Genomic DNA, 14,190 nt, shown 5'->3' with positions numbered 1-14,190 from the left:
GGAGAGACCAGACAAATGCACCTCATATTGTTACATAAATGCTAAAAATAAAAGCATGAAACTGTCCTGGGAATATCACAAATGAGCACTGTGGTGATCTCTTGCATTCAATTAGAGCTCACTATCTGAGTTGTAAAGCCATCTGCATTTTGAAATCCCTTACCTCTGCTAGCAGGGGATGGTGCTGTTGGGCCACTGAATGTTACTGCACATTCTCTGTCAGCACGCACATTCAGTAGCCAGCTGTGCAAAGGCAAAATAACTGGGAAACATATCTTTGCCAAACATCGTCCCTAAAGCTGTTTAATCTCTCTACTGAACTCCACTCTGCAGCATTGATACACGAATACAACCAGAAGCTGGTAGAAGAAGAGCTGTTTTTTGTAGTATTATGAAAATATGTGTGAAACTTTAATAGCATGCTCCTTGCATCTTGCTTGCAGAGCTAACCTAACAGTGGTGCCCACTGTACGCTCAGTAACATCCATGCAAGGTGGTAGTGTCATGGGAAGGCAGATTTCTTCCCAGTGCTACAAAAGAGAATGGATATCTAGAGAGGATGTGACTTGCCTGGGGCTAGAGCACACATCTAACGTGCCAAAAGCAGCAAGATCTCATTTCTGCACTCTGATGGTCCAGTAGAGTCTCTGCAGTAGTATTTGGTTGCACTGCCAGCTCAGGGACATGATGTTTTTTGAGTGTGCATCTGAAAGCAAGCTTTGCTCCTTGCTGGTATCAGCACTGTACTGAGACAGATAAGCTTGGACTACTGGGACCTGTCCTAGGCAAAGGCAGCACTTGGCAGCCTTTCCAGTTATTGCTTGTTTTCCTTCTATCATTCCATCTGGTGCTCAGCTGGGACTCTCCTTCCTTCAAAAGCATCTTCATTTTGCTGCTGAGTCACATGCAGGGCGCTGTACTTTTCAAGCTTCCTGTGCACTCTTGTACAGTTTGCAGGCCACCCTCAGGACACATTGCATGGAGAGAGAAGGTTTCTGCTCAGGATTTCAGACCAGTGTGTCAGTCAGCACTCAGCTGAGCAGAGCAGCTGTCTCCTTCTGTGAAAGGAGATGCACAGCCAAACCACAGCAGTTGAGTCTGTCCTGTCCGTGGCTGAGCACAGCATCTAGAAGTCCCTTCTGAAGTCCGTGCTCCAGCCTTGGCCCTCTGCTTTTGGCATCTGCAAGGCATCTGCAGGCAATACGGCCACAGGAGAATAGCAGACTGGAGGGCCAAATGTACACCTTGGGGGCTGACATGCAGTGACATCAGATTTGATCCAGTGTTTCTTCCAAAGGCTGGCTTTGAGATAAGTCTAGTAAGATCAAAGGACCCTTTGGGAGGGTCATCTAGACATCAGTCTTCTTCCAGCTAAAGATTATACAGCCACCAGAAAAACAGACTACATCCTGCTATCTAAAGACTTTCTTTGACACTGGGAGGATAAATAGACATTTGGAAATGGGAAGTTTGCAGACTGGAGAAACAGAGTTGAGCGCTGAGACATTGCAGTCCAAAGACAGCTCATGCTAAAGAGCACAGCTGACATTTAATATGAGGAAAGGATTTGCCTAAACTCTAGTAATTTGGAGACTAAAAGTACTTAAAATCCTAGCAAAAAGCTGGTCTGGCTTTAGGAGGCATCAAATTCATTTGTTGTAGGCGCCGGCATCACTATAAAGAAGCTTAATTGCTTGCTAATTTAGATGAACAGTAATGCAACCTTTCATACTCAGTGGCATACCTCCCTCTGGTATTCAGTACATTTTGGACGGAAAATAGGGTCTGAAAAGGCCATCTGGTATGGTGCAAACACTGATGCAAAGCAATGATTCTCTTTCTTGCAAGCAAACTGTAGCTGGGAGAGCACCCAGCATCTTTACAGCTTTTATAGCTTCACAGTGCTGCAGCGAAGAGTCAGGGGCTGTGCTCCTTGCTTTAACCTTCTCCAGGCCATGGCAGCAGATAACCTGCTGCTGTGGTGTAAAAGAGCAGCGGCCACATTCGTGTACTCCTTCCTGGGAACCCACCACAACATAACTTTAATGAGGGCACAAGGAAAACCTTGCGGCTGGAACAAAGGTCTGAACACAAGAGAGACAGGGAGAGCCAACGCAACCTGCTGTTAGCGCATAACGCTGGGCTGGCCATCATGTTCTGTAACAAGCCAACAACCACATCTCAGGGTCATAACTGATTAAAGGGCTGCAATTCAGAAGGGTTAGTGATCAGTTTTCTATGATAGCCACACGTGCAATGCCTTAATTCATTCAGCCTTCCTGATAATGACTCTACACAGGTAACTACTTATCCCCACCATTTCTACTTTAATCCCCTAATAAAATATATGAACACAAAGCATAGAGAGGAGAAGCCAAAAAATTGCCATTTTATGGTCCTGTACTATCATGCCAAAACAGCTATTTGTGCAACCAAATCCTTCTGTGAGCAGGGAAGAACTCTGGGCCTGTGCTTGTCTCTATATTTGCAGGAAGCACTGGGCTAGTTAGCGCTTGAATTAATCCCCCCCCCCCCATGTGCAAGTGAATATCTCCCTCCAAAGGACTTTAGGGAGTTATGCTGGAAGCAGGTGCCCATCACACAATGCAAAGGGTGGAAGGTGGCTGCAGGAACTGGAAAATGCCTCAGGCCACGTGACAGGCAGATAAAAGCAGCAACAAGGGCAAAAAAAGGACTTGGTTGAGGTGCCATGGTGCAATGGTTACAGAGAGTTGCAGTCCTGAGAAACTCATCTCAGCATGATCCCTGTTGAAACATGAAGGTGATGTGATGGTGACCTGTGGGATCTACAGTTTGAAAGGGCTGACCCATGGAAACAGACACCTCATTGCTTGAGAAATGCTCTGAGCTCCTGAGCAAGGACTGTAGGAAAGGCTGAGTGTGTGCAGCCTGGCTGGAAGGCACAGACACTGACTCAGGAGGGTAAGCACAATGAAGACGTTATATGATACTGATGCTGAACTGCAAAATCCTGCTTTGGAAGTGTGAACCTTTAAAGAGATTGGGCCATGTGCTACAGGATTTACTTAGACCATGGGATTTCTTTAAAGTTTTAACCACATTCTGCATTTGAAAAATAGACTCCTTGGTATTTTCTCCCAGTGCAGTGTCGTTAGAGCTCCCCTCATCCTTTCAGAAACGTGCTCATCTCACACAAAAGAAATGAGGAACTGGGGACTGGAAGCTTTGTGCTTCCAGTCTTCTGAAACACTCCCCCTCATCACTGCTGTATGATGAGAAATTGAGAGGAGTTCTAACTGAGGAACACTCTCTTCCTAGGGGAGTTGACAAGTTAATCAGCGCTTCTGCACTAGGAGGCAGAAATGCTCAGTAATCAAGCTTGCTCAGTCTCTTTCTGTTCGTTGTCAGATAGGGCCAATAGTCCTGTTTTAGGAAGAGGGAAAACATCTTTCATAGTTGCCTGAAGCCAGCTCCTGAATAAAGCCCAGGAGTCCTGAATGCTTGTTCTTACGCTTATGCTGTGCATGACATCATGACTTGTACTGCACAGAAAAATACCCATGGTGTTAAGGGGCCTTCTCATCACTAAGAGAGATGAGACTTCTTAAAGAATCAGATCATGATGTGTAAATCTGAGGCAGGAGATCTGTACTTCAGGGTGGAGGCACGGTTCTTTCTTGTGGCCCAGGGAATTCTGATAGGAAATTCAAAACTGCCCTAACTTTTTCCCTCCACCAGTCTCTAAAGCAAGTGCTGGTGTAATGCAGGCAGTCTTTCTGGCTGAGCATAAGAGGACACAGTTGTGCTTGTGTCAAAGATCTTGTGGCATCAGAGAATGAAGCCAGCTCATCCACCATCTGTGTCCCATGTCTTCTGAAGCCAGCAGTGCAAAGATGAGCAGGAAAGGACATGTCTCCTAATTCCAGACATCATTTTGTGTTGAAAATAATCTGTTGGTGAGCTGGCAATTCAGTCCAGAAAGGAAATGTAATGCCAGGTTTCCTGACACAATTGGTCCTGATGTGGAACAGCTCTAACAGACAAAGCTTGGTTCACAGGTGGGGAGAGATGCGATAAATAAAGGTTTCCTCCTGTGGCTTTTTTTTTTTTTCCAGCTGAATCTGTTCATTATCCTTCTGTTGCTTAAAGCTCCCTTAAAGTCTGACACCACAAGGTTAACAAATCTCTCCCACAAGCACCAGGAGATGCAGTGTCAAAAAAATATCAACAGCCAAGCTCTGTAAAAATATGCTTTCTTCTACTAGCTTTTTCAGCACTGACCTTCAGTTCCTGTCTTAGCAAGTTTCATTTTTTCTTAGTTGAACAAAGTTGGAGACTTCTGGAAACAAACGGGTCTCACAGGAATTAAGTATAAGCTGAAGTCGGTATAACTGAATTCATGAGTATGGCATTCTCAGTCAAAGACTGAATCCCCTCAGAGCATGGATGCATCGTAGATCAAATGTGATGTGTTTGGAGATAATGTGGTGCCGAAGGAAGACTGCATTGGATATGTGACACAACAGCTCTAGCTAGTACTGACTCACAGTGAAATGCCACCTATTCGCCCTCTTTGCAAGTGAATGAATTGTGTTGTGTTAGTTCTAGCTAGAGCTGCCCTAAGAAAGGATGCCCTATTCTGTTGCCATTTGTGCCTCTGTTGTGGTACAATTTTGGTTACACAGATCAAATCATGCTTAGTGAATGAACTATGAACTGACCTCAGGTAAAACCCCTTGACACCTCTTGGTCTTGCAGGTAGGATTAACTGTAGCCCAACTTTCTGTTCTGAAACTAACACCTTACGAAATATCTCTGGTGCCTACAAAACCCCCAGAATGGTCTCTCGACCCTTCTGCATTCACTTTTCAGACCAGTCAGTTCTGTCAGGCACTGTCAGGCACTGCCTGACATTTTGAGCAACTTGTTTTTTGTTTAACAATAGTTTAAAATAACTTATCAATCTATCATAAAATGAATTTTTGGGTTTCTCCTGGCTCCATGAACACAAAGAGGTGCACGTCCTACCATAGGAGGAAGCAATGGCTGTTAAGTTTTACAGTTATAGTGGAAAGCACTGATCACAGCCTGCCGGCCTCACTACTGGATGTGACAGGCGGTGGAGGAGGTGGCTTGGCAACACATGCAGGTAGGATTGACCGATTTAGGGGGGATTAGGTCAAGGTCCTCATCATCTGGGATCTCATCTAACCGGTACCCATCCTTCAGCAGCTGGATGTTCAAGTCTTGGTTGATCTGCTACAGACAAAGAGACAAACAGTCAAACACTTGCAACATATTTCTTCTGATAGGTTGGATGAGGAAGCAGGTCTCTTATTCTGGAATATATTTCCCATATATAGTATGTAAAATATATATGATATTTCCCGTCTATGAAATAGGAAACGAGAATAATCCAACTGGGAACTGGGCAGTCTACCCACTTAGTCTGGGGCATTAAAGCAGCTGAAAGGTGGTCAAGCCACTTGGCTCTTTGCAATCTAAGACTGAAGGGCAATCTAGCCAGCTCTGAAGGAACAACCCTTCGAGACAGAGCCCTCTAATAGCCCAGACAATTATATATGGTGTATACTCTTGGACACTTCTAAGTGCTTCAGTGATATTTTTCCCCCAGGAAAAAGGGGTACAAGGGACACAAGGGGGACGAGTTTTCAGTGGCTCATGTGCAGAATGGCTGCTCAGCACTTTGGATATAAAATCAGATCCTACAGAAGCAGCAGCGAGAGGCTGAGCAACTAATTCACTGGAGAGCTTGGGAATATATTTAGAAACAATACAATGGATTAACAAGCCCAAAACTTCCTGCCTTTTCTCTTTAAGAGGACAAGAGATCATATTTTTAAGTCCTCCCTGGAATTTCTGCTTGCACCAAGCAAACACCCATTAGGCAATCCTGGCCCCCATAAGGACTGTAAATAGCAGTGCGCTCTCAGGTCCTTTACTTGTGTCCTTGGCAAGCAAACAGTTGCTGAACTGCCATGACAGACAAGATGCTTTTGTACTACGTGGGGCAATACTGTGGACTCAGCAGAACTGGGAAAAGCTTCAGTGAAACAATGGGTCAAAAGGGCTGATTAGGCAGACCTGTGTCTGTGCCATGCCAGTGTGAGGATGGAGCCAGCTAGACCACTGAGAAGAAAGAAGCATGGCACAGTTTCTGCCAAGGGCCCTTCCACTGGTAAATACCTTGTGTAGCCATTGTTGGCTTCAAAAGGCCACCCTAGACTGTTTCTTGTTGCTCTACTATCAGCATTAATGACAAGGATGGCAGTAGAGAGTGTAACTCACCTCAGCTGATGAGTATCCCGAGGAGGAATATCTGGACATGTCAAAGTCATCATCACTGCAGGGGAGGACAAGACAGAGCAAAGAAAGAAACAGTCAGAGAGCCCTGTATTCCCCAGTTAGTCCTCTCTAGCGCTGTGAAGCTGTCCTTTAGGCACAGAGAAATTATATCAAGGGAGCCTGGAGGGCAGCTTTCATTTGTGAACTTCAGACATTTCCAAAAAAGTGCTCTTTACTCTTGCCTTTTTCTGCTTGTTTACACACACATAAACCAGTCATGAAATCTGTCTTGAAAGCTTGCTTGCACTGTAATGCAAATTATCTTATTAACACCTTGCATACCTGTCTGTATCCAGGGCTACCAGTGGCTTTTCATCTGGACTCTGATCTAATGACGAATAGCCCTTGTTGGGAACGACGAGCCTGAAAAAATTAAAGGATGTCCATTAACCACACAGTACAGCTCAGTAACACACATGGTTGTATCGAAGCCATATGACAGGTGAGACTTCCCCATCTCATTGCTTTGCACTGGACGTACCTTGGGAACATGCTCTTCTCTGGAAGACAGAACTTCTTGGGAAACTCTGGGTGTCATTCTGGTTAACCTCTTCACCTAACACTGCCTGCCTTTTCAGATTTTTTTTCCATAGCAATGAGTACATGGCCCTTGCAATAAGCAAATGGGAGAAGTAGACCAGGGAAAGCCAGGGGCATACCACTACTACTATTCTACTACTGGAAATCAAGGACTTGGTTTTTCTGCCTGAGTCCCTACCCACCCTGCATAATACAGCACTTCTAAGGTGTCACTCTTAAATTCAATAAGTAATCTGATAAACTCGAGCTAGTGGGCACAGCACAGGAGTTGAGATGGACTAGCACTTCTTAAATCCCATTATTCTATGGTGCCTTTCAGTTAATCCTAAGTGTTACAAAGGCTGGTGATGACTTTGCACCTTTAATTGCCTGAGGGAGTCTGTGTAAAGGAATATAGACTTCAGAGCATCTAAGATAAGGAAAATACATTATTCAATGGTATCCAGTTCACAACAGAGTTCTTTCATCCACAAAACTGCACAAGGACTTGAGATCATATTTAAAATAAGATCAATCAGACTGAGCAAATGGAGCAAGATACTATGTTTAGCAGGTGTGAACTCAAGAGTGTGATGAAAATCTCTTTGCTCAGTGGGTTAAATCAGATTCTCTCCCAAATGAATGACTAGCCTTTAACAAGGGACTAAGACTTTGAGAAAGTCTAGAAACACTAATATGTCTCATTCATGCTTCAACTACTCTATTGCAGCTGCAATGTTCTTCTGCTCAGAAAAGCTCAGGAAGCCATTATGATTTTAACAATCTAAAGGCATTGAAAATAGGAAAGAATGGGGGATAGTAAAATATTTCAAATGTTATCACAAAGCAGATGTATATGCTCATGACTGGTTGCATTTTCTTACTGTATTCACTGAAACTAAAGTCTAACTAAATTAATTTTAAAACTGATGTAGAATTTCCAACCTGCTGCAAAAAATGGGACCCACTTGCAAAATTCAATAAGGCCTTCCCATAGCCTTTAGAGAGTCCTTCTACTCCCTGCAAAGTAGGAAAGAATTAAAGAAGCAAAGATGTCTGAAACGAAAACAGAAGCTGTGATCTAGCAGCAGCAGCTTGCCTACACTGATTCCAGAAGCACTCACTTCCATACTTGCTCTTCAGTTTTCAAGCTTCTGCTCCATACACAGTCACTGACAGTTGTTACTGCATTGTGAATGAACGAAGCACCATTGGGGAACAAAGAGAACAGCCCTTTGTGGTGTTATTTACTTGATTTAAATAACTCACTACGTCTTTTTCTTGAGAAACGTCTTTTTTTTTTCTTAGTACAAGAACTACAGCTTTTTTATAGCAGATTGAAACTGTCATGTCTCCATCTCTGATTTAAGTTTTTCTTCACATCCCAATTGACCTTACTTTTGCTTTTCAGTGTCCTTGGAACAAGCCTGGTCTGTGGTTATACTTAATTTCATCTGTGCAGATTGGCTTTTTGTTTTGTTTTTTGTCCCCTAACATGAAATACATTACAACAACATCTAAGTTTAGCTTATCCTCAGAGGAGACTACAGTACCTGTGTAGAAGAGGTGCAGATGATGTTGTGAGTTCTGCCAGTGCTTATAATGACAGTGCCAGCATCACACAACTTTGCTCACATTTTATTTGATGTTAGGAAGGCTGAGCATGCTATGGATCTAATCATTTCACCTCTAAAGCTAGTTGTCCCCACAGCTTGGGAGAAGACTGAATGGCAAAGGCAGCCTGGTACATGAGGCTGGATTTCAGAAATTCATAGAGGTAATACTGAAGAACAAAAGCATCAGAGAAGGAGAAGGAAGTGAGACAGGGACAAGGAGAGGCAACACACTTCATCTGAATGAAGGAAAACATTTGACAAGAAGAGCAGAATTGTTAAAAAGGGGAAAACGGCTTTAGCTTTTCCTCGCCCTGCAGAGACTGGAGGAAGCCACTGTTCAAACTTAAAGAACAATAACCTAGATGTTTTGCAGAATATCCCACTGGAGTCTCTCACACTGTACTGTAGTCTTGTGATCAAGCCTCTGGCATTTCTGCCTTCCTGGCTGCCCTGTCTATGACAGGACAGAGCAAACCATTCTGAGGTATTAGGAGAACTGTGCCAATGTGCTCTTTGTTCCCAGAAAGCTAAAGGAGCTGGGGGATGAGGAACCATGGGCCATCAAGAACCTAAGCCAGACACCTCTCAGTTGTATAGGAACAATGGAGACTGGCTACATTTGCTACTAGCCTAAAGGCTGCAAACTTCCATTTTGCAGATCCTAAGGAAGATTCTAAAAGCTGTCTGAAAAGCAACTAAGAAATGCAAGTCTATTGATAGCAGGCTTAGTTTGGCCGTGTAGGGGTTTGCATACCCTCTAAACAGTGCTCAGATTTTCACAGATGTAATAAAGCTGAGCTGGCTGTTCTAAAGCTTTTGTCAATGGTTGCCACTGCTTAACCCTTTCCCACCCAAATCACTCCTCCTTTTCCTGGCAGCTCTAAAGCAGCAGCCTCTCCAGTGAGAAGTCTCTCATTTTGCAGGTAGGCATCAGCACTAGTTCCATGTTCTCTTCCTTATTATCTTCTCCCACTAATTTCAGTGTTTCTAAATCTCCTGAGCAGCAAATCTTCTACAATTGCTCTTGAGAAGCCATCACACAGCCTACTGCCAAAAGAATCCAAGTCTTCACAGATTGCATTTGGAAACCAATGAGGAGCAGTAGGCATGGAAAACCCATCTGAGAGCACTTGCTGAAATTCTTACTGCCACTAAGAACCTGACTCCTTTACACGGTCTCAAAAACCAAATGCAAAACAGTGAGCAGTGCAGTATCTTTCACCAGTGTCACAGGGGCTTACAGATAAAACTTGACAAGGTCTTGGCATGATTTATGAGTACTGCTGTGGGTTTTGGGAACTAATTTGAAACTGATCTGTTGGATGTGCTGCATAGAGAGAGGCTCTGACCTGCCGCTCCTATTCTACTTAGTATGCAGTAATCCATGACACCTTCTCATTCATCATTAAAAATGCAGCCTTCATGTTGTATTCGTTCAGCTCAGACAGAGTTGATTTTTTTCATACTGTATGGTATGATGCTATGTGTGGGATGTAGGAGAAAAATAATGTTAATCACACACCGACGTTTTAGTAGTTGCTGAACGGTGTAGGATAGAGTCATGGACATTTCAGCTTCTCTGCTTCTCATACTGAACTGCCAGTGAGGGGGGCTGTGGCACAGGGAGCTGGAAGGGGACAGAACTAGGACAAAGGGATATTCCATACCACATTATGTTATGCAAAAAAGCAACACCAAATAACCACAAAACTGACGGCAGTTGGTCAAGGGAGCTACCACTGCCTGGAGACTGGGCAACAATCAGTGAGTGGAGAGCAACTGGTTTGTGCATCACTTCTTCTGTATAAGTATGCATATATGTATGTTAGTACCATTCCTGTTATTTCCTTCTTCCTTTTCTGTCTTAGTCAATAGTGTTTATTCCAGCCTTTTTCCAGTTCTCTCCCTCATCCCACTAGGAGGGGGGCAAATGAGCAAGTGGCTGTGTAGTGTTCAGCTGCTTGCTGGGTTAAACCAGAACATGTGTAGATTCTGCTGTCATTTTAAGTGTGATCCTTCACTAAAAATTACCACCTTTCTCATAGCATGCAAAATGTGCAATTCTGTTGACTCAGTATGGTTCCTGCCCCCTGAATGCAGATAAGTGATACATTATTATAATGAAGCCTGCATGGAAAAAACAGAAATACACTAAAATCATGTATTCATCTAAAAAAATTCTTTGTTTACAGTGGATTGTAGGATTGCCTGATTATGTCACACAGAGATGAGCCAAAACAGCTCCTGCTCTGACCATGCTGATCAAAGTGTGGAGGAGCTGTACAGCAAAGCACACAGAGATGGATGCTACACAAGTCATCATTAAGTTAATCAGTATGAGGAAGGGGTCATTTTCAAAAAAGAAGAAGGAGAATTTCTGGGATAAAAGCAGCCAAGTCAGAACTAAGCTTTAACACAGTTTGCTGTTATGTGAAGCAGAAATGTACACTTTCCTGCTGGTATGATTATTTATTACGCAGGATTGCCCAGAACATTGAAGACATATAAAACCCCTGATTTTTACCAGGCTAGGCTCACTGCTGTCTGCAGGCTCTATTATCACTGGTCCTCGACTCAGTGATAATAATCTGTGCCTGCATCTTCCCATGGGACAAAATGCAACACAGAACAGAGCATTTTGAAAGGGCCATTGCTGCTCCTGTAGTCTGTTTGGCAATAACAATCTTAAGGTCATTAGGAATTAAAGCTCAGAGCACAGATGAGTTTTCCAGTTCTTACCTTGTCCGTGCCATCACATTGTTCTTCTTGGGCTGCTGATTAACTGGGCTTCCCATGTTGCCATTCTTCAGAGAGCCCTTCCGAGCCAGCTCCCTCTGCTTCTCTGCATGTGGGACAGACAGGAGAGAAGCAAAATTAGGGCAACAGCCTGGGTGGTCTCCATACAGCTACAGAAATCCAGATTTGATAGTAGCAAAAAGCATGGTGGAATTAATAGCATAGGACATGAGCACTCCATCTCCCAGGCAGTGATACTGTGAAGGCTGGAGAAGCTGTGTTCCAAGCTCACCAGGGGCTAAAGGTAGTATGCCCAGACACACAGCAGCTTGCTGGCAATGCCACACAAAGATGGTCGTGGAGCTTCAGGATGAGATCCAGCACAAATCTTGCCTCTCTGCAGCTATGGACTCTAAAACAGTAGTGCGGGCTGGGCAAGGAATTTATTCTCTTACATTTTCTCCTCTACAAACTGCTACTGAGGGACCCAGCTGGGTCAGAAAAGTGCCTCCATCAATCCAGAACCATGTTCTTTTTAATTCTAGTCCAGCCAGGCTTGACAGCACAGTTATTACTTCCCAGGAAGGCAACTCAACAGAATAACAGCCTACAGAAGAAATGTTGCTGCCTTCTCTGCTTCTCCTCATAACTGCCTGCGTTGTCCCCATTGTGTCCTCTTTTATCTCACATTGAATCTTGAAGCTTTGTTTAAGGAGAAAAAAGTGAAAGCTTCTTTAGCTACATTTTTAAGCAGCATATTTTTGCTCAATTTTCAGAGCATGTTCTGTTTGCTGCTGAAATGTACCTTAAATCTCTTACAGAGCATGGAGCTTTCTTTGTGTATTCATTGCAAGAGAGGATTAAACAGTTTCTCATATAGGAAACTATTTCCATTCTTAACATCTTCTAACCAAAGGATTTTAACTAGAGTTCAGGTGAACAAGCTAAGCCTTTGCAGGAAAGTAGTGCTTATGCTATATAAATATGTTGCTGCTACCAGGATAGGAGGGATAGGAGCTCATGTGTGATGGGTTGTCATATAAATCAATATTCAAATTTCTGATTCAAAGTCCTTCCTTGCTTCTTTTGGCAAGTTGGGTTGAGTCAGCAATCAGCCACAAAACTGAGACTCATCCTGCAGTGCTAGGCAAGGCTTGTATGGAAATGAAGACTGTGGGACCAGCAAGGCAGGACCTGGCTAAAAGTGTTCTCTGGAGTGTGAGACAATGTTGGAAACTACTTTTGTGTGATGCCTGCATAATAGGGGTTTATCAGACTGCTGGCTGGGGAACCTGAATAGTGAATTCGTCTTGCTTCTGCTTCCCCTGTGGTGTGTGAAATGTGTTGATACACTTTTTTCTCTTGCAGATTTTATTCCCCTTGGAGAGGAAAGCACCTGCTACTTGTTGTGGGAAAGCTGCGTGCCATGAGGGTGTGCAGTGCACAGTGGCACAACTCCATTCTATTCATGAGGAAGGAGGAGGGAGACAGGTGTACAAGGCTGCCTTTTTTGAGGGACAAGCAAGAGATGCCTCTAAACTGTGGTAATGAGCACAGATGAGGAAATGGTAGAGGAGAGCACATGGCCACACACCATACTCAGCCCTGCTCCTGCTGACATCAGAGGTGAATAAAAGCTCACTGAAGTTGGCAGGGGAAGGACCAGACCAATAACTCTCTCTGGCATGAGCAACAAAGAGACTGATATGGGATCGAAGGCAAAACCTTAAATCACAGTAATTTCTCATGACTGGAACTTGCAAATGCACTGGTTATCATTGTCTCCAGAAAAAAAGGCTGACATTTTGCAGGCCATGTGAATGTTGCTATTCAGACATAGAAGGATAAAGCACGGTTTTATCGAGGCAAAGGTTTACAACCCTAAATACAAAACAACTTCCCCCCATTTACATCAGAAGCTGCAGTGCTGACCACAAATCCGCAGTGCTGAGACAAGTTGCCAATACTTTAAGGTGCTGTGTAATTCACAAAAAGCTCCTGACTCACAAAGAAGATTTCATTCTCTCAAGATAGTTAAGGCCTGACTGAGCCTTTTAAACGTACTGGCACTCTCTGATTTCTATTGATTATTCCATAGAAGCACTAATGCTCTTTTCCGATTCAGATTGCTCATTCGGTTGATGAATCTGGACTTTAGCTAAGTGTCTTCTTCCTCCTATAAGTCTCCCCATGGCTACTTCTATGCTCTTACTGAGTGCTAATTCAATATGAGGGTCTGATTGATAATAAATTTCCTATTTAACCCCTTTTCTCACCTACTTATTAGCTTGGAGTGAACATTCCCAAAGGCCACTGCAGCGCAATATGTGCCACTGTCACATTCACACCCAGACACATTTCTAAGCATGAATCGACATTTCAGTCCCCTCTTGGATGCTGTGAAACCTGAGTGGCCAAGAACCAAGAGATGGCAGGGAGAATGGGAGGTCTGTCCAGCCCAGGGGTGATAGCAAAAGCCTCTGGAAGGTGACGGAGATGCATGAATCCCTTTAGACTCTGAGGCAAGGAGACCTGCTACTGAGCCTTCCAAGTATTATGAACCATCACTCAAAGAAGCAGTTTTGGTGCCAATCTGCTGAAGAAATTCTGGACAGTGCTGACCATCTACCACCAGATCCATCAGGATGGTGGGTTTTCAGTGCCTATTGTCTGTTTGGTGTTTTTCCTGGCCTAGCAGGTGAAGCCGATGAACCCAGTTTCTAGATAGTGAGCTCTTTTCCAAGTTTTCCAGCTCATCTGGCTTTGGCTCCCATATGTTTGTTTGAAGGCATTGGATCCAAACACTACATGTCAAAATTCCTTTCAGAAAAACAGTTGACACAGCCAGTTCTGACAACATTACTTTCAGGATCCAAAATGTTAACAAAAAGGTATAAATTCACAAATAAAGTAGTTCTCATAGAAGCTGCAATCAAATGCATGTATCAGCACAGTAAAGAGAAGGTGAGAG

The 14,190-nt window shown here is 43.7% G+C and overlaps 1 protein-coding gene across 6 annotated transcripts in view; it reads right to left on the bottom strand.

The window, feature by feature from the left end:
- Positions 1 to 5,082: 5,082 nt before the first annotated feature.
- Positions 5,083 to 14,190, bottom strand: part of FAM219A (family with sequence similarity 219 member A) — a gene marked incomplete at both ends in the record, with an annotated part of 88,049 nt that continues 78,941 nt past the window's right edge. For 2 of the 6 annotated variants that reach the window (XM_079548873.1, XM_079548874.1), the window contains 4 exons: positions 5,083 to 5,238; positions 6,292 to 6,346; positions 6,631 to 6,711; positions 11,223 to 11,325. In XM_079548873.1, coding sequence (XP_079404999.1) covers positions 5,083 to 5,238; positions 6,292 to 6,346; positions 6,631 to 6,711; positions 11,223 to 11,325 — 395 coding nt within the window. Of the gene's footprint in view, positions 5,242 to 6,291; positions 6,347 to 6,630; positions 6,712 to 11,222; positions 11,326 to 14,190 lie in introns of all 6 variants that reach the window. The other 4 variants (XM_079548876.1, XM_079548877.1, XM_079548872.1 and 1 more) reach the window with 3 other exon arrangements.

This window comes from Tetrao urogallus (assembly GCF_951394365.1).
Source record: "Tetrao urogallus genome assembly, chromosome: Z".
Lineage (NCBI taxonomy): Eukaryota > Metazoa > Chordata > Aves > Galliformes > Phasianidae > Tetrao > Tetrao urogallus.
Note: the sequence above shows the minus strand (reverse complement) of the source record. Positions and strands in the feature narration are given on the sequence as shown.